The sequence below is a fragment of the Pelodiscus sinensis genome, chromosome 8 (assembly GCF_052426305.1).
Source record: "Pelodiscus sinensis isolate ZL-2025 chromosome 8, ASM5242630v1, whole genome shotgun sequence".
Taxonomy (NCBI): domain Eukaryota; kingdom Metazoa; phylum Chordata; order Testudines; family Trionychidae; genus Pelodiscus; species Pelodiscus sinensis.
The window spans coordinates 74492157-74512341 of NC_143059.1; the positions used below are offsets into that span (position 1 = coordinate 74492157).

Genomic DNA, 20185 nt, shown 5'->3' on the forward strand with positions numbered 1-20185 from the left:
CCCCGCTCCCGCCCCCCAGCCCTGCTCCAGCCCCCCAGCCCTGCCCCCCGGCCCTGCTTCCCTGCCCCAATTCCCGCTCGCCCTTTGCCTCTGCAGCTACCAGTGAGTGCTGGCCTGGGTGGCCCAGCTCCCGCCCCCCAGCCCTGCTCCTGCCTCCTGCCTCCTGCCTCCTGGCCCCGCTTCCCTGCCCCAATTCCCGCTCGCCCTTTGCCCCTGCAGCTACCTGCGAGCGCTGGCCTAGGCAGGGTCTCTCCCGCTCCCCGGCCCCGCTGCAGTCACTTGCCTTTTGCTCAGTGCCGCAGGCCACAAGGGTCCGTCCCGGCCTCCTGCTGCAGCCCCCGCTCTGCAGCCCGGTGCCGGATTTCCACGCTCCCACGATGGCCCCGGGACCCTCCCAGCCAGTTCCCGCTCCCGCCCGCTGAGCCTCTGGGCTCTACCCGTCCCCCCTCCTTTGCCGCCTCTGGCCTGGCCCCCGTCCCTGCCCCCGCGCGGGGCCATTCGTGCCTCAGGTCTCTGCTCGCTCTGCCTGGCAGGAAGAAAGGCTTCGACATCAAATGGGTGGATGACAAGCACGCGCTGGGCATCTTCTCCAGCCCCATCGCCGGTACGTGCACCTCCAGCGCTGGGCCCAGCGGCAGGATCCCACAGGGAGAGCTGGCAGTGCCCGGGGGCGGGGCAGCTATGGGACCCATGGGGGGCGGGAGCTAGCTCTGGCGGTGCCCGGGGCGTGTGCAGCTAGGGGAGGGGCGGGAGGGGAGCTGGGTCTGGCGGTGCCCGGGGCGGGTGCAGCTGGGGGGGGTGGGAGGGGAGCTGGCCCTGGCGGTGCCCAGCACGGGTGCAGCTGGGGGGGGGGGCTGGAGGGGAGCTGGCCCCGGCGGTGCCCGGCGCGGGTGCAGCTGGGGGGGGGCTGGAGGGGAGCTGGCCCCGGCGGTGCCCGGCGCGGGTGCAGCTGGGGGGGGGCTGGAGGGGAGCTGGCCCCGGCGGTGCCCGGCGCGGGTGCAGCTGGGGGGGGGGCTGGAGGGGAGCTGGCCCCGGCGGTGCCCAGCGCGGGTGCAGCTGGGGGGGGGCTGGAGGGGAGCTGGCCCCGGCGGTGCCCGGCGCGGGTGCAGCTGGGGGGGGGGCTGGAGGGGAGCTGGCCCCGGCGGTGCCCAGCGCGGGTGCAGCTGGGGGGGGGCGGGAGGGGAGCTGGCCCCGGCGGTGCCCGGCGCGGGCGCAGCTGTAATGTCCTGCCTGTTGCTGGTGCCTGGCTGGAGGCGCTTGGGTGAGCTGAGCTCAGTACTGGTGCTGTGCCCACCCCGGGTGTGGGCCATGGGGCCTGGCTCCAGCCGGGAGGGGCAGGGCTGCAAATCGCCAAGCGGCTGGCAGCCAGGCCATGTTACTCGCTCGGTGCCAGGGGCCCTGCCCGGCGGGGCAAGGCCTGCAGCATGAGGCTGCTGGGGAGCCCTGGGGTGCGCCCGCCCTGCCGCTGCTCTGCTGTTGCCTGTAGGCCTGGTCTGCAGGTCGGCCCGGCCCTGGCAGGAAGTGGGCACGCGGCCTGGCCGGCTTGGCACCGCCAGCTCGTGGGGGAGCGGCAGCCTGGCATGGCACGGGGCAGGGCCCCCTGACTCTGGCCCCACCCTCTCCCGCAGCGCGCGACGCCCTGAGCAGCAGGCACCTGATGGTGAAGACCCGGCCCCTGGCGCAGGGCACAAGGGCCGCCAAGGCCAAAGCCAGAGCCTGTGCTGGTGAGTGGGGCCCAGGGCGGGCGAGGGGCGCTGGCGCCACGGTGCGCTCGGCTCGCTGCCTGGCAGTGGCTGGGCACCAGCCTCGGGGCAGCGGCTGCTTGCTCCAGGCCCAGTGCTAAGGCAGCCGCTGGAGGGGCCAGGGAGCAGGGCGGAGGCTCTTCTGGCCCGGTGCTGCCAGCGCACGGGGGCCCTGGCGGCCCAGCCCCAGGCCGGGTGAGTTCAGCCGCAGCGGCCTTCCCCTCTCTCCAGACTTCCTGCAGCCGACGAAGGAGCGTCCGGAGACGTCTGCCGCCCTGGCCCGGAGGCTGGTGACCGGAGCCCTCGGCGTGCCGAGCCGCCAGAGCCGAGCCGAGCGCGAGGCTGAGCGCAGGAAGCTGCAGGAGGCTCGAGGTTGGCTCCCTGCTGTGGGGAGGGAACAGGCAGGCTGGGGGCTCTCAGCCCTCTGCTCCATGCTGCCCTCCTGCTCCAGCTGGGTCGGGCACGTGGGGGTGGGGGGTGGGGTCCGGCAGCTGGGTCGGGCACATGGGGGGGGGGCGGGGGGGGGGCGGAGTGGGTCCGGTAGCCAGCTCAGGCACATGGGGGGGGGGAGGGGAAACGGAGGAGGTCCAGCAGCCGGGTCAGGCATGCAGGGGGGAGGGTCCGGCAGCCGGGTCGGGCACATGGGGGGGGGGAATGGAGGAGGTGCAGCAGCCAGGTCGGGCACATAGGGGGGACGGGGGGTCTGGCAGTCAGGTCGGGCACGTGGGGGTGGGGGAGGGACGGAGGGGGTCCGGCAGCCGGGTCAGGCATGCGGGGGGGAGGGTCCGGCAGCCGGGTCGGGCACGTGGGGGTGAGGGAGGGACGGAGGGGGTCCGGCAGCCGGGTCAGGCACATGGGGGGGGGGAATGGAGGAGGTGCAGCAGCCGGGTCGGGCACATGGGGGAGACAGGGGGGGTCTGGCAGCCAGGTCGGGCACGTGGGGGTGGGGGAGGGACGGAGGGGGTCCGGCAGCCGGGTCGGGCACATGGGGGGGGGGGAATGGAGGAGGTGCAGCAGCCGGGTCGGGCACATGGGGGAGACAGGGGGGGTCTGGCAGCCAGGTCGGGCACGTGGGGGTGAGGGAGGGGCGGAGGGGGTCCGGCAGCCGGGTCAGGCATGCGGGGGGGGGGGGGGGGAGGGTCTGGCAGCCGGGTCGGGCACATGGGGGTGAGGGAGGGACGGAGGGGGTCCGGCAGGCGGGGGGGGAGGGTCCGGCAGCCGGGTTGGGCACGTGGGGGTGAGGGAGGGACGGAGGGGGTCCGGCAGCCGGGTCAGGCATGCGGGGGGGAGGGTCCGGCAGCCGGGTCAGGCATGCGGGGGGGAGGGTCTGGCAGCCGGGTCGGGCATGCGGGGGGAGGGTCCGGCAGCCGGGTCGGGCACATGGGGGTGAGGGAGGGACGGAGGGGGTCCGGCAGCCGGGTCAGGCATGCGGGGGGGAGGGTCCGGCAGCCGGGTCGGGCACCCAGGTCGGGTGTTAGCGCTCGGGGGAGGGGCAGGCCCGGTTCGGGGGCGGTGTTAGCGCCCGGTGGGGGGGGTGTGACAGACGGGGCCGGATCTGGGCACAGCTGAGGGCGTCCGCTTAGGGCGAATTGCTCAAATTCAGGGCTCCTTGCAGTCCCAGACTGGAGACCTTCTGTGACGGCGCGTTGGGGTTTTCTCGACTCCTGCACCCCCGTAGTGGCACGGACAGACTCCCCCAGCCAGTAGAACAGAGGGAGTTTATTGCTTTTCCAGGATACAGCCCAGCACAGATGGAACGGATGGAGTGGAGGTTAAGGATAATCTAGGCATGGCCCAATATTTGAACAAATACTTTGCTTCAGTCTTTAATGAGGCTAATGAAGAGCTCAGGGATAATGGTAACTTAACAAATGGGACTAAGGATGTGGAGGTAGATATTACCATATCCGAGGTAAAAGCCAAACTTGAACAGCTTAATGGGAGTAAATCGGGGGGCCCAGATAATCTCCATCCAAGAATATTGAAGGAACTGGCACATGAAATTGTAAGTCCATTAGCACAATTTTTTAATAAATCTCTAAACTCAGGGGTTGTACCATTTGACTGGAGAATTGCTAATATAGTTCCGATTTTTAAGAAAGGGAAAAAAAGCGACCCAGGTAACTATAGGCCTGTTAGTTTGACATCTGTAGTATGAAAGATCCTGGAAAAACTTTTGAAGGAGAAAGTAGTTAGAGACATTGAGGCTAATGGCAATTGGGACAAATTACAACATGGTTTTACAAAAGGTAGATCGTGCCAAACCAACCTGATCTCCTTTTTTGAGAAAGTAACATCTTTTTTTAGATAAAGGAAATGCAGTGGATCTGATCTACCTCGATTTTAGTAAGGCATTTGATACAGTACCACATGGGGAATTATTGGTTAAATTGGAAAAGATAGGGATTAATATGAAAGTTGAGAGGTGGATAAGCAACTGGTTAAAGGGGAGACTACAGCGGGTCATACTGAAAGGTGAACTGTCAGGCTGGAGGAAGGTTACTAGCGGAGTTCCTCAGGGATCAGTTTTGGGGCCAATTTTATTGAATCTTTTTATTGCTGATCTTGGCACCAAAAGTGGAAGTGTCCTAATAAAATTTGCGGATGACACAAAGTTGGGAGCTATTGCCAATTCAGAAAAGGATCGGGATATCATACAGGAAGATCTGGATGATCTTGTAAATTGGAGTGATAGCAATAGGATGAAATTGAATAGTGAGAGGTGTAAGGTTATGCATTTAGGGATTAACAACAAGAATTATAGTTATAAACTGGGGACACATCAGTTGGAAGTAACGGAGGAGGAGAAGGACCTCGGAGTCCTGGTTGATTATAAAATGACTTTGAGCCGCCATTGTGACATGGCCGTGAAAAAGGCTAATACGGTCTTGGGATGCATTAGGCGAGGTATTTCCAGTGGGGATAAGGAGGTGTTAGTGCCATTATACAAGGCATTGGTGAGACCCCATTTGGAATACTGTGTGCAGTTCTGGTCTCCCATGTTTAAGAAGGATGAATTCAAACTGGAACAGGTACAAAGAAGGGCCACTAGGACGATCCGAGGAATGGAAAACCTGTCTTATGAAAGGAGACTCAAGGAGCTTGGCTTGGTTACCTTAACCAAAAGAAGGCTGAGGGGGGACATGATTGCTCTCTTTAAATAGATTAGAAGGATAAATACCAGGGCGGGAGAGGAATTATTTAAGCTTAATACCAATGTGGACACAAGAACAAATGGATATAAGCTGGCTAGTAGGAAGTTTAGACTTGAGATTAGACGAAGGTTTCTAACCATTAGAGGAGTGAGGTTCTGGAACGGCCTTCCAAGGGAAGTAGTGGGGGCAAAAGATCTATCTGGTTTCAAGATTAAACTAGATGGGTTTATGAAGGGGATGGTTTGATGAGATAACAGGATCTTGGTAACTAATTGACCGTTCATTTTCAGTGGGAAATAGGTCAATGGAGGGATGATAGGAATTACTAGAGAACTTTCTGGGTGTCTGGCTGATGAGTCTTGCCCACATGCTCAGGGTTTAGCTGATCGCCATATTTGGGGTCGGGAAGGAATTTTCCTCCAGGGTAGATTGGCAGAGGCCCTGGAGGTTTTTCGCCTTCCTCTGTAGCATGGGGCACAGATCACAGCTGGAGGATTCTCTGCATCTTGGGGCCTTCAAAGTATTTCATAGAATCATAGAATAATAGGACTGGAAGGGACCTCGAGAGGTCATCGAGTCCAGCCCCCCGCCCTCAAGGCAGGACCAAGCTCCGTCTACACCATCCCTGACAGATGTCTATCTAACCTGTTCTTAAATATCTCCAGAGAGGGAGATGCCACCACCTCCCTTGGCAATTTATTCCAATATTTGACCACCCTGACAGTTAGGAATTTTTTCCTAATGTCCAATCTAAACCTCCCCTGCTGCACTTTAAGCCCATTACTCCTTGTCCTGTCCTCAGAAACCAAGAGGAACAAATTTTCGCCTTCCTCCTTGTGACACCCTTTTAGATATTTGAAAACCGCTATCATGTCCCCCCTTAATCTTCTTTTTTCCAAACTAAACAAGCCCAGTTCATGAAGCCTGGCTTCATAGGTCATGTTCTCTAGACCTTTAATCATTCTCGTCGCTCCTCTCTGGACCCTTTCCAATTTCTCCACATCTTTCTTGAAATGTGGCGCCCAGAACTGGACACAGTACTCCAGCTGAGGCCTAACTAGTGCAGAGTAGAGCGGCAGAATGACTTCACGAGTTTTGCTTACAACACACCTGTTGATACAACCTAGAATCATATTTGCTTTTTTTGCAACAGCGTCACACTGTTGACTCATATTCAACTTGTGGTCCACTATTGTGACGGACCTGGCCGTGTCTGGGCACAGCTGCGGGCATCCACTCAGGGCGAATTGCTCAAATCCGGGGTTCCTTACAGCCCCCGACTGGTGACCTCTCCAAACAGGCCACAAACCAGTCTCACAGAGCGCTTCAGCAGCCTGCCTGAAGCCTCCCGAGCAAAACCCCTCCGACACCCCAGCAATATCCGTGCCCCAGATGGCCCCGGGCCTCATACACAGGTGGGGGGGTCCTAGCACCCAATCCCACCTACCCCGAACAAGTTCTGTCCGGTTCCAAGAAACCAGCCACAGATCCCTGGTCAATTTACCCTCTGGACCTTACCACAAATCACGCTGGGCCAATCCTTTAGAATCTATATCTAAAGGTTTATTATTACAAGAAAGAAAAGCACGAGAGTAAGGTTATTAAAGTACAGTACGTTACATGCACCGAATCTCCCAGTTCTCGATGCAGGCTCTAGCAGAGATGTTGCAGCTGCTGGTTTAAAAGTTCTTATTGCACATCCTACAATCAGGATGGGTTCACAGGTCTTCCGGGCTCTTCAATCCCTGCAGTGCTGCCTCTGGGATGAAGTGCTGAGCTGAGAACAAAATGGCATCGACCACATGGCCTCTTTATACTCCTTCCTGGCCTCTTCTAGTCTTCAGCAAGTCACCTGGTCAGAGGCCAATCTCTGTGTTTCCTGCTGGCTGCCCTCAGGTGACAAATCCCATTCTTTGGGTGTGTCCATAGCCTATTGAGAGTCATTGTTCCACAGGGCTTTGCTACTCAGCCTGTCCATAGCCATGCTTAACCACATTCACAGAAATATTCAGCTTCCACACAGATTACAGATTCCTACCTACACACACAGACATTATACACTCATAAATAGCGTACATAAGATCAACAAACAATAATCTCCCATTCAATACCCCACATGGCTCCCCCCATATCAATTTCTGGGGCCAACATCCCCACCTAGGGGTGCAGCAGCGATCTGGCTGCTTCCCTCCAATTCAGCAACGTGACAACTATGACCCCTAGATCCCTTTCCGCCATGCTCCTTCCTAGACAGTCGCTTCCCATCTTGTATGTATGGAACTGATTGTTCCTTCCTAAGTGGAGCACTTTGCATTTCTCTTTATTAAACCTCATCCTGTTTACCTCTGACCATTTCTCTAACTTGCTAAGGTCATTTTGAATTATGTCCCTATCCTCCAAAGAAGTCGCAACCCCACCCAGTTTGGTGTCATCTGCAAACTTAATAAGCGTACTCTCTATCCCAATATCTACATCATTGATGAAGATATTGAACAGTACGGGTCCCAAAACAGACCCTTGCGGAACTCCACTTGTTATCCCTTTCCAGCAGGATTTAGAACCGTTAACAACAACTCTCTGACTACGGTTATCCAGCCAATTATGCACCCACCTTATCGTGGCCCTATCTAAGTTATATTTGCCTAGTTTATCAGTAAGAATATCATGCGAGACCGTATCAAATGCCTTACTAAAGTCTAGGTATATGACATCCACCGCTTCTCCCTTATCCACAAGGCTCGTTATCTTATCAAAGAAAGCTATCAGATTAGTTTGGCATGACTTGTTCTTCACAAACCCATGCTGGCTATTCCCTATCACTTTATTACCTTCCAAGTGTTTGCATATGATTTCCTTAATTACCTGCTCCATTATCTTCCCTGGGACAGACGTTAAACTGACCGGTCTGTAGTTTCCTGGGTTGTTCTTATTCCCCTTTTTATAGATGGGCACAATATTTGAAGGCTTCAATATCTGAGATCTAGGTGAGAGGATTATTCTGGGAGGGGTGGGTGAGATTCTGTGGCCTGCACTGTGCAGGGGGTCAGACTAGATGATCGAAATGGTCCCTTCTGACCTTAAAGTCTATGAGTCTATGAATCTGGTTCCAGGGCAGGCCTAGGATGCCTCCATCCCCCCTTGAGATGGGGGAGCCTGGGCCCCTAAATCCCAGCCTGTTGCCTAGGCTGCTTCCTCCATGATACCAGCCAGAAACCTCCCTAACTCAGTTCCAGCCAGGGCTCCACTCCCTTCTTCCCATTGTTCCGCTCCCTGGGGGGTAGCTGGTCAGACAGGTTCGGAGCCCCCTTGCATAATGACTCATCCCCTGCCCTGCTGGGCTGTGCTGCAGCCAGTGGAGGTCACCCACAGCCCACTGCCCAGCACAGCAACCAGCAAGGTACCCCCACTACGTCACACCTTCCCAAACAGGCCACACGCCAGTCCCACAGAGCGTGTCAGCTGCCTGCCTGAAGCCTCCCGAGCAAAACCCTTCCGACACCCCAGCAATATCCGTGCCCCAGATGGCCCCGGGCCTATATACAGGTGGGGGGTCCTAGCACCTAATCCCACCTACCCTGAACAAGTTCTGTCTGGTTCCAAGAAACCAGCCACAGATCCCTGGTCAATTTACCCTCCGGACCTTACCCCCAAATCACGCTGGGCCAATCCTTTAGCATCTACCATCTAAAGGTTTATTAACACAAGAAAGAAAAGCAGGAAAGTGAGGTTGCTAAAGTATCGTACGTTACATGCACCGAATCCCCCAGTTCTCGATGCAGGCTCTAGCAGAGATGTTACAGCTGCTGGCTCAAAAGTCCTTGTTGCGCATCCTAGGATCAGGATGGGTCCACAGGTCTTTCCGGCCCTGTGATCCCTGCACGGCTGCCTCTGGGATGAAGGGCTGAGCTGAGGGCCAGATGGAGATGGCCACATGGCAAATGTATCCCTCCTTCCTGGTCTCTTCCAGGCTGGCTGGAGTCACGTGGCCAGTGGCCAGGGGTGTCTTTGGCCTCCAGAGGCCCATTGCTCCCTGGAGCTCTGCTCATTAGCACGTCCATGGGCAAACATTCCCAGCCCATTATCAAGCACATGCAGAGAGACTGCCCGTCTCCAGGCAGAGTGCAGACCCCTAACTCCGCACACAGACATTGCACAGGTCTATGAAGAGCAGACACAGAACCAGAAGAAAGTAGCTTTTGTTTGACCCCTCACACGACCCCCTTTCTACCACTTTTGGGGCGAACACCCCCCCATGGGCACAGCAGTGACCCGGCTGCTCCTCTCACAATCCAATGGGGGCAGGCCCAGTTCGGGGGCGGTGTCAGTGCCTGGTGGGGGAGGGGCAGGCCCGGTTCGGGGGCAGTGTCAGCGCTTGGTGGGGGGGGGGGCAGGCCCAGTTCGGGGGCGGTGTCAGCGCCCGGTGGGGGAGGGGCAGGCCCGGTTCGGGGGCGGTGTCAGCGCCCGGTGGGGGGGGGGGCAGGCCCGGTTCGGGGGCGGTGTCAGTGCTCGGTGGGGGTGGGGGCAGGCCCGGTTCGGGGCGGTGTCAGTGCTCGGTGGGGGTGGGGGCAGGCCCGGTTCGGGGGCGGTGTCAGCGCCCGGTGGGGGGGGGCAGGCCCGGTTCGGGGGCGGTGTCAGCGCCCGGTGGGGGGGGGCAGGCCCGGTTCGGGGCGGTGTCAGCGCCCGGTGGGGGGGGGCAGGCCCGGTTCGGGGGCGGTGTCAGCGCCCGGTGGGGGAGGGGCAGGCCCGGTTCGGGGCGGTGTCAGCGCCCGGTGGGGGGGGGGCAGGCCCGGTTCGGGGCGGTGTCAGCGCCCGGTGGGGGGGGGCAGGCCCGGTTCGGGGCGGTGTCAGCGCCCGGTGGGGGAGGGGCAGGCCCGGTTCGGGGCGGTGTCAGCGCCCGGTGGGGGGGGGCAGGCCCGGTTCGGGGCGGTGTCAGCGCCCGGTGGGGGGGGGGGGCAGGCCCGGTTCGGGGGCAGTGTCAGCGCCCGGTGGGGGGGGGGGGCAGGCCCGGTTCGGGGGCAGTGTCAGCGCCCGGTGGGGGGGGGGGCAGGCCCGGTTCGGGGCGGTGTCAGCGCTCGGTGGGGGGGGGGGGGGGCAGGCCCGGTTCGGGGCGGTGTCAGCGCCCGGAGGGGGGGGCAGGCCCGGTTCGGGGGCGGTGTCAGCGCCCGGAGGGGGGGGCAGGCCCGGTTCGGGGCGGTGTCAGCGCCCGGTGGGGGGGGCAGGCCCGGTTCGGGGCGGTGTCAGCGCCCGGTGGGGGGGGGGCAGGCCCGGTTCGGGGTGGTGTCAGTGCCCGGTGGGGGGGGCAGGCCCGGTTCGGGGCGGTGTCAGCGCCCGGTGGGGGGGGGGCAGGCCCGGTTCGGGGCGGTGTCAGTGCCCGGTGGGGGGGGCAGGCCCGGTTCGGGGCGGTGTCAGCGCCCGGTGGGGGGGGGGCAGGCCCGGTTCGGGGCGGTGTCAGTGCCCGGTGGGGGGGGCAGGCCCGGTTCGGGGCGGTGTCAGTGCCGGCTGGAGAGCTGAGCAACGGGCCACTCAGCCTAGCGGCCCCGGCTCAGTGCCTGGGCACCGCCGGCATCCTTGGCAGACGGTGCCTTTCCCCTGGCCTGCAGGGATCAGCTGGTGCACTAGATGGCGGGTGTCCGTCTGTCCAGCAGGCAGCCTGGGTACGGCCGGGGGGTCGGGGGAGGCGGCGGGAGCCCCACCTCACCGCCCCTCCCTTGTCCCTGCAGAGCGGAAGCGCCTGGAGAGCAAGCAGCGGGAGGACGTCTGGGAAGGCCGGGACTGAGCGGGGCTGCTGCTGCGGAGACCGGAGTCCCGGCTGCTGGCAGGCGCTTGGCGAGGGGCGGCCCTGCGGTCCACGGGCTTCGGGCGCCAGCCCAGCGCCAGCTGCACCCGTCAGCGAGGCAGGAACAGGCCTGCGCAGAGGGGGGGAGTGAGGAACGGGGAGTGGCTGACAGACATAGCTGCTCTTTGTATAGGGACTCTGTGGGACCGACTTTGCATGTGTGCCCCCCGGGGGTCCGCGCAGACCCTGCCGCCGGCTGTGTGCCCCCCTATCCGGAGGGGTCCGGGCAGACCCTGCCCTCGGCTGTGCGCCCCTATCCGGAGGGGTCCGGGCAGACCCTGCCCTCGGCTGTGCGCCCCCCTATCCGGAGGGGTCCGGGCAGACCCTGCCCTCGGCTGTGCGCCCCCCTATCCGGAGGGGTCCGGGCAGACCCTGGCCTCGGCTGTGCGCGCCCAGAAGGGAGCATCGCCTCCTGTGGCCTGCCTTTTGCCTTTGTGACGCTGGCAGCAGGTGTGCTGATGCAGGGAGGGTTTGAATGCTGGGCGGAGGCGGCGGCAGCGAGTCTGCGGATGGCGCCCAATGCCGGGCCGTGCCCAGGCTGTGCCGAGCTGGGTACACGCTGCTGGGTGCGTGCCTCCGGACGCCTGCCTTCTCTCGGGACGCTAACCTGGGCAGCCCTGGCCCTGGCAGCAGGGGTGATTCAGGAGCCGGGGCAGCCAAGCAGGAGCGAGCGAGGCTCCATCCGAGCTGGAACTTCCCTGCCCTCTCGTTTGTATTAAAAGCTCTGCACCCAGGTGCCGGCTGTGGCTCTGTGTCCCTAGCAGCGCCGCAGAGTCGGCCACAGGCCCTTGGAGCTGGGTCTCAGCGCCGGGCGGCTGGCAGGGCAGTGGCAGGAGTTGGGTTTGCCTGGTACAATGGTGGAGGTATGTCAATGTGTTGTCATTAGGTTTCAGAGTGAACACCCAAGGCCCTGCACCCGGGCAGCCCCCTGCTCCCTCAATCTGGTTCTCCAGGGGCCTGGGCCGCGCAGGGTTAACTGCTGCCCAGAGCAAGGGGTGTGAGAGGCAGGACGTGGGGCACCCTCCCTGCCCTGGCAGCCTGTGCCCAGGCCGTGTGTGACGGCGTGGCGGAGAGCTCCCACCCCCAGCCAGCCGGGACTCTCAGCCAGCCCAGGGAGTGGAAGGGCTCTTGGTTCCCAGAGACCTGTGTTAACAGCGGAGCCAGGGCCGGCAGCCGTATTCATAGAATAATAATAGGACTGGAAGGGACCTCGAGAGGTCATCGAGTCCAGCCCCCCGCCCTCAAGGCAGGACCAAGCTCCGTCTACACCATCCCTGACAGATGTCTATCTAACCTGTTCTTAAATATCTCCAGAGAGGGAGATTCCACCACCTCCCTTGGCAATTTATTCCAATATTTGACCACCCTAACAGTTAGGAATTTTTTCCTAATGTCCAATCTAAACCTCCCCTGCTGCACTTTAAGCCCATTACTCCTTGTCCTGTCCTCAGAAACCAAGAGGAACAAATTTTTTCCTTCCTCCTTGTGACACCCTTTTAGATATTTGAAAACCGCTATCATGTCCCCCCCTTAATCTTCTTTTTTCCAAACTAAACAAGCCCAGTTCATGAAGCCTGGCTTCATAGGTCATGTTCTCTAGGCCTTTAATCATTCTTGTCGCTCTTCTCTGTACCCTTTCCAATTTCTCCACATCTTTCTTGAAATGTGGCGCCCAGAACTGGACACAGTACTCCAGCTGAGGCCTAACTAGTGCAGAGTAGAGCGGCAGAATGACTTCACGAGTTTTGCTTACAACACACCTGTTGATACAACCTAGAATCATATTTGCTTTTTTTGCAACAGCATCACACTGTTGACTCATATTCAACTTGTGGTCCACTATGACCCCAAGATCCCTTTCCACCATGCTCCTTCCTAGACAGTCGCTTCCCATCTTGTATGTATGGAACTGATTGTTCCTTCCTAAGTGGAGCACTTTGCATTTCTCTTTATTAAACCTCATCCTGTTTACCTCTGACCATTTCTCTAACTTGCTAAGGTCATTTTGAATTATGTCCCTATCCTCCAAAGAAGTTGCAACCCCACCCAGTTTGGTATCATCTGCAAACTTAATAAGCGTACTCTCTATCCCAATATCTACATCATTGATGAAGATATTGAACAGTACGGGTCCCAAAACAGACCCTTGCGGAACTCCACTTGCTATCCCTTTCCAGCAGGATTTAGCACCGTTAACAACAACTCTCTGACTACGGTTATCCAGCCAATTATGCACCCACCTTATCGTGGCCCTAAGTTATATTTGCCTAGTTTATCAGTAAGAATATCATGCGAGACCGTATCAAATGCCTTACTAAAGTCTAGGTATATGACATCCACCGCTTCTCCCTTATCCACAAGGCTCGTTATCTTATCAAAGAAAGCTATCAGATTAGTTTGGCATGACTTGTTCTTCACAAACCCATGCTGGCTATTCCCTATCACTTTATTACCTTCCAATTGTTTGCATATGATTTCCTTAATTACCTGCTCGATTATCTTCCCTGGGACAGACGTTAAACTGACCGGTCTGTAGTTTCCTGGGTTGTTCTTATTCCCCTTTTTATAGATGGGCACAATATTTGCCCTTTTCCAGTCTTCTGGAATCTCCCCTGCCTGCCATGATTTTTCAAAGATCATAGCTAAAGGCTCAGATACCTCCTCTATCAGCTCCTTGAGTATCCTGGGATGCATTTCATCAGGACCTGGTGTTACCAGATTTGCCCAAAACTCTGGGGTATGCTCATTTATCAGGGTTACCCTTATGGGACTGGGGGAAGGTTAACAGTTCTATCAGTGTGCTGTTGGTGCTTACTTGGGCTCTCATATGGAGCTGAATTCTCCCTGCTGCCAATTCCCCCTCCCACTGGAGCTCTCCTGCAGGAACTAGGTTCCTCAGGATGGGGTTCTTCCCACCTTAGCAACACACACAGACACTCACACCCACTAACAGAGCACGTCTGAGAGGACTGGGTACTCAGCACTCACAAGCTGACCCCCTCATATGTCCCTGGACTCAGCTGGCTGGGTTTCACAGCAATGCCACACTGCACCCTCATGTGCCTTTGGACTCTGTGAGCTGGATTAAACAGCACTTTAAGCTGCCATCCTCATAAGCCCCCAGGTTCAGCACCCCTTATCCCCACTTTCACACCACAGTCATTCACAGGTAAACCACACGATGAGCAAACCCCACAGGATTTTGGGCACTACAGGGATCTTTTGCTTGGGTACAAGAAGCGTTGTTGCAGAGCGAATGGGGAAGCCAAAACAACACCCCTTAAGGAAGAGTGAGCAAAAGAGAAAGAAAGAGAGAGAAGCAACCAGTTTAACAATGAAAGTGATTTATTTCTGAGTAGTGAATAGATATCAAACAGTTAATCTAACAATTACAATATTAAATCTAACAATTGAAGCTGATTACACATGTTAGGTAACCATATAACAGTTTATACAGGGCAGGGTCAGGAGGCCATGCTTAGAGAGATAGTTGAGAGAGAGAGAGAGAGAGAGAGAGACCTCACCACTCCACGGAGCTTGCACTGATCGGGGTTCCCAGATGATGATGGTAGCCGGGGGTCCAGAGGGCAGGAGAAAAGCAGGACAGAGCCCCCAGCAAGATCAGACAGGAGATGAAGAAGTCTCAATGGAACTGATGCAGTTTAAGTCCAGGTATCAGAACAGTTTTCTTGGGACAAGGACAGGAGTTTTTATAGGGATAGTTCAAAGAGAAAGAGGAGAGACAACAGAGACTGATCACCCCTGGTTATGGGTGATGTTCCTTGAACGAGCTCACAATGCAACTAGGCAGTTTCAGTATTTTAGATGTCAATAGGATCGTTACTAGAATTGGTCTGATAATGACTAATTTGGGTGTGAGCAGGCCTAGGTTCATTAGCATCTGGAGCAGGGATTTCCCATCAGGCAGTGCTTCTCTGCTTTCGGTGTCCCATAGTTCAGTGCGGTTCCTGCCTTGGAAGAGCTGCTCTCCATTCTGTATGCTAATGAGATGTCCCTCTGTTCCATCTTTAATGCAAATGAGGCTGGGGTGTTTCCTTAATTGTATCACCCTTGTCTGAAGCAGTTTAGGTGTGTCTTCCCCGGCCTTTTCTTTGCTTTGTCTTTGATTCTAGCAGAGGCCTGAGGGAGGGGGATGGTTTTCCATGAATGTCACTCCCTGACTCCCCAAGAGCACAAGGCTGACAGGCGACCATGTTCTGGTTCCCCAAGAATCACAGAGCTGGTGGGTAACAAGTCCCCCCGTTGATGGGGTGCTTGCGCTGAGCAAGTATCCCCATCACATCCTTAGTCCATGGTAGTGAGTCTGGTCTTCAATCCATTGTAGTTGTCGCATCAGTCGTTGGATCCAGCAAACCAGTAGAATCAGACCAATTACTAGTATAATTTGGAAACCAATGATCACCACAATGGGGTGAAGCATAATATTTAAAAGACCAGTTGCACTGGGGCTCCACCCAAGCAATGTCTCCGACCAGGAGTGATGGCCTGTGTCTGCAGCTGCAGCTGCTAGCCTAGAGATCTCCAGAGTTTGGAGCTTCTGAAGCTTGTGTTGTAAGGAGAGATGATTTAATAGTACCTTAATAACATTGAGACCCATTCCCAGTGCAATGGGAGAGATCTCCTTGTATAACTCAGGGTAGGCTTTGAGATGCTGTACAGTCCATACAGGCACAGTAAACTTGCTATCGCAGCTAACAATTGTGGTTATATCTAACAATTGTGGTTATATCACAGAAATGGTGATTAATGTAAGGCACCATGAGTTGGATCCAATGTCCATTAATTAATACAATAGTACCATAATTACAAAAGTAATTAGTACAGTCTTGTTTTTACACGCACACATGCTTTAACAATAGACAATAACAAACCCATCTTTCTAGATAACATCAAAGGAACAGTGAGATTTTATTTCCCAGTTGTGGGAAGAAACAATCATGTTCCTCCAATGCTTGGTCTCCACAACCCCGTTTGGGGGACCTTGCTGAATGAGGTCATGCCCCGCTACAGTCCAGTTCAGTGGTTCCCAGTTTACAAGGGACCGTGTGATATTCTTGCTGATGGGTGTGATTAGAGACAGCTGCAGCATGGCTAGTACCCAAACTTCTGAAGAAACCAGGATTATTCAGTACCTTTCACCACCTGGAAGGCTGTCATTAGTGGCATCAGATGGTAGGTGTCCCTTTCGAGACCACAACGGCTTACAGAGTAAGGGGATGGAGTCCGGTGTGGTCTTAGTTTCATAGCAAAACTTGAGTGACTTTCCGGTGGCAACCTGTGTACAATTGGCCATACTTTCCCAGGAGTACCCTGAGGAGTTGCCAATAGCATGGACTTGATAGTGACACTGCAGGGCCAGGGGGTTGCTCCCATTTCAGCAGGCAGGCACCTCCATAGATTCAGGGGGATCACAGGTCCAGCATAGAGCTTGGGTAGCATCAGACTCCAGATACTTAGGGCCAGCAGAGTGCTGGGGCAACAGTGGGCTGTCATGGCTCTTGTTCAGGATCTGTGAAAGGGCAGAAAAGAGAAAACAAACTCCACACTCCCCCCGTATATACGGGGAGAATCGGGAATTATTATTACAGAGTGAACATGAAATAGTGGCCTATATAAGAATGGCCATAATAAGTCCAGTACTTCTTTGGCCTGTTCCTGCTTCAGCATCAGGGTAGGCACTGACAAGCCTAGCTGACATGTATTTTTTTTTAACAGCCCCAAGCTGTTCCTTCTTGCTAGTCAAGAAGGGTGGCTGGCAGGACGGAGAAGTCAGTTATGCTATTCCTTGCAGGTCAGGTGGTTTATCTTTCCACTCTTTGATTTGTGAAGAATGAAACCATTTCTGCCAGGGTTTCCCATTTTTCCAATTCAGAATTTCTACCTGGTCAACACTGGGGCTAGCCCAATTCACAGTCATGCATAGGGTGTGTGTCAGAGAATGCTGTTTTGCTGAAAACTTTCTGTACATTACTGGTTGGCCTAATTCCCATACTACCAGAGGTTTTCCCCAATGTACTTTTTTGTCTTGTTTCCCTTTATGTCCCTGATCATGCACAAATTGAATCAGGTCCCACTGTATCTGGTTGGGGACTATCCAGTGCCTTTCACTGCCTGCACCCTCTGCCCACCAGACATCTTCAACCTGCTCCATCCTGGATTTTCCTGTGTGATCTTTCCTTTTCCTGGCTAAGGACTGAATTTCTGTATCCCCATCTTGAAAAGTACCTAACTCTAAGGCATCTATTCCGTGGCCTAAAGGTTTTCCCTGAGTAGTTCCTGCCTCTGTTTGTTCCACCTGGTCTGTGTCTTTGGTATGGTCACTGATAGCAGCAGCTTTGGCTAAGGCATCAGCTCTGTTGTTCCCGTGTGCTTCCTCTGAGGGATTTTTCTGCTGCCCCTTGGTGTGAATCACCCAAGTGTCTCCAGTTCTTTCCATGTCCTTTCCCTCCTGAGCACAGCATTCTACTTGTCCCTGTAGTCTGTCTACTAGCAAGGGACCATCCTGCCAAACAGGTGCTTCCTGGATTTCTCCCCCACACCCACTGAGCTGAGCCTGTTTAGTGGTGGGTCTCCCTCCCGAGATCCACCGAGGACTCAGAATGTTTACTGAGGCTCCTGTGTCCACTAGCAGCTGGGCTAACGTCCCTGGATTCCCCACTGTAGCCCTTACAGTTGGTCTCCCCCACCTGTCACAATGAAGTCTTGCAATCAGCTGGGGAGGCCCACGGGGAACAGGGCACCCCTATTGATCAGCTGACTCCCTTGAAAGCCTGCACTCAGAAGAGGAGGCAGGATTCTGGTTTTGACAGGGAGTGAGTGTTGGGGACTCACTCCTCACTGGAGCAGTGGGCCGAGGTGGGGCTCCCTCCATCAACTCTGTTCTCCGTGTAACCTGAGACAAAGCATTAATTAGAGTGCTGAGGGGCTGGCGATCATATTTCCTCATGTCTTCCCCTAACTTTACTAGCTCCATCCAGATCACATTCCTAAGGGTCTCCTTGGGTCGGCGCTGCCCAATACGGTGGGAAGTAGGGGGACTACCACTGGGAGTGCGACTGGCAGAATGGGGACCATTATTTGCAAAAGTAATAGCCTGTACAGGCTCACAGTTAGTCTTTTTGCTGATCTGTTTTTTTAAAACACCAGTCTCTCTTAACAAATCTCCCACCTGTTTAATTTTTGCCACTAGCTCATTCCATGTAAGGTGTTCCAAATCCACAGCCCCCATGGTCATTTTTGTCTGGGAATTTAGACCTGCATATGTGCTCTGTACCAGTTCATGTCCCTGATACTGGTAAGTGATAATTCCGTTCTCTTCTGTCTGGGGCAATGAATCAGAGAGAGCTGCCAGCATCTTTTTGCGAATTAGGTAAGCTTCAGGGGCCTCTCCAGGTTTCTGCTCTTCCAGAATATAGAGTTTTTTAAGGGAAGAAGCAGGCAGTAATATTTTGAGAGCACTTATCATCCATTCCCGGGGCCCAGGGGCAGTCCGCTCCCATGAACCTATGCCTATGTCCAGAGCATCTGCATCACCAGGAGAAGCACATAACTGGGCCAACTGGGTAAGGTCCATGCCATCAGCAGAGGGGTACATTTGCCAAATGCGAGCCAACCATGCCACAGCCGTGTCACGGTTCAGTGGTCCCAGCCTCTCAGCAATAGCCTTGGCCTGGCTAGGAGACCACCTTGTTACATCGGTGACCAGCTCTGTTGTGGGAAGGTCAGCTCCTGCAACTATGTGTTTAACTTCCCTTGTGGAAACAGGGGCAACATTGTGCCTGTGAGACCACTGGGGGTTAAATGGGGCTTGGGGTTCAGTATCAGGGAGTATTTCTATTTTTGTAGGAGGTTCCCAATCACAGTCCTCTCTTAACCTTACAGCTGCTACCACCCCCTTATGGGCACTAAGTTGGGCATGCAGTTTACTGATCTCTGCCTCACACTTCTGATGGCTGGCTGCTGCCTTAGCTGCCTTGTTCTCATCTGCTAGAAAGCGAGTTGCTGCTCGTGCTTCCTCTAACAACATTTTAGTGTGAGACAACTCTTTTCTGTACTGTTCTGCAGCCATATTGGCCTTGTCCCTTTCCTCTTGCATATTTCTAAGTAAAGTCACCATTTTAAGCTTTTCTGCTATAAATTCACATCCATCCATCTCACTTTTATCCAAACACTGTTGTAACTGCTTTTTCTCCAGCTCCAGTTCCTGCCTTCCCTTTACCATTTCGGCCATGTCCAGACATGCATAAAATAATGCCCATGCAGCAGCTGCATCTTTTGCACTACCTCGTGGTTTAATGGTTGTGCAGTATTGCTCAAAGCTCAAACTTGCTTCAAGCAGGGGATCCACACCCTTAAAACATCCTCTTTCCCAGGGACATTTCCCCTTCTTCATTACCCATCTCTCTAACCTATTGGTTTTCTCCTGTCTCAAGCGAGCAGCCAAAGGGATTCTCTCAGACATCTCTACTTTCCTTATTTCACTAGTTATCTTTTACCTGCAGTCAATATAACTCATAAACATTTACTTTCAAGCCCAATATTTAACTTTCAATTGCACAGTCCCACAATAATTCCAAGCACAATTCAGAACTGTTACAACATTAATTCCTAGTTCCAGTTCTACAAAAATTCCTAAATGCACAGTACTACAATAATTCCAAGCATAGTTCAGCTACAAAAATTCCAAGCACAATTCAGAAACTTTACCACATTAATTCCTAGTTCCAGTTCTACAAAAATTCCAAGCACAATTCAGAAACTTTACCACATTAATTCCTATTTGCACAACTCTGCAATAATTCTACAATAATTCCAAGCACAATTCTGACTAGTTACCACATTAATTCCAAGCACAGTTCAGCTACAATAATTCCAAGCATAGTTCAGAACTTTTTCAAGTATTCTATGTGAATAATACAAGGAGCTCAAAAAAAGGATTAAAAAAAAATAGAAAAAAAAACTGACTCAGGCCGCTGCCTCAGTTTCCCCACTCTGGAGCAACTACTCAGAACTTTACCAAGTAGTCTATAGAAATGATAGAAGCAGCTCACTAAAAGACAACAACAACAACAAAAAGGAAAGAGAAAAGAGGAAACAAAAAAAAAACCTGTGCCTCAGTTTCCCCACTCTGCAGCAACTACTCAACAAGTACCCCGTGATCAGGATCACGTGCTGCCCATGTTCCTCCACCAATTTGTTACCAGATTTGCCCAAAACTCTGGGGTATGCTCATTTATCAGGGTTACCCTTATGGGACTGGGGGAAGGTTAACAGTTCTATCAGTGTGCTGTTGGTGCTTACTTGGGCTCTCATATGGAGCTGAATTCTCCCTGCTGCCAATTCCCCCTCCCACTGGAGCTCTCCTGCAGGAACTAGGTTCCTCAGGATGGGGTTCTTCCCACCTTAGCAACACACACAGACACTCACACCCA

At 55.1% G+C, this 20185-nt stretch overlaps 1 protein-coding gene across 1 annotated transcript in view; it reads left to right on the top strand.

Annotated features, from left to right (window-relative positions):
* R3HCC1L (R3H domain and coiled-coil containing 1 like) overlaps positions 1-11467 on the top strand; it is a 49042-nt gene extending 37575 nt beyond the window's left edge. Inside the window, exons 4-7 of the mRNA XM_075916367.2 lie at positions 534-604; positions 1629-1724; positions 1974-2114; positions 10618-11467. Of these exons, the coding sequence (XP_075772482.2) occupies positions 534-604; positions 1629-1724; positions 1974-2114; positions 10618-10673 (364 nt within the window). The 3' untranslated portion in view covers positions 10674-11467. The remainder of the gene's footprint in view (positions 1-533; positions 605-1628; positions 1725-1973; positions 2115-10617) is intronic.
* Positions 11468-20185: the final 8718 nt, after the last annotated feature.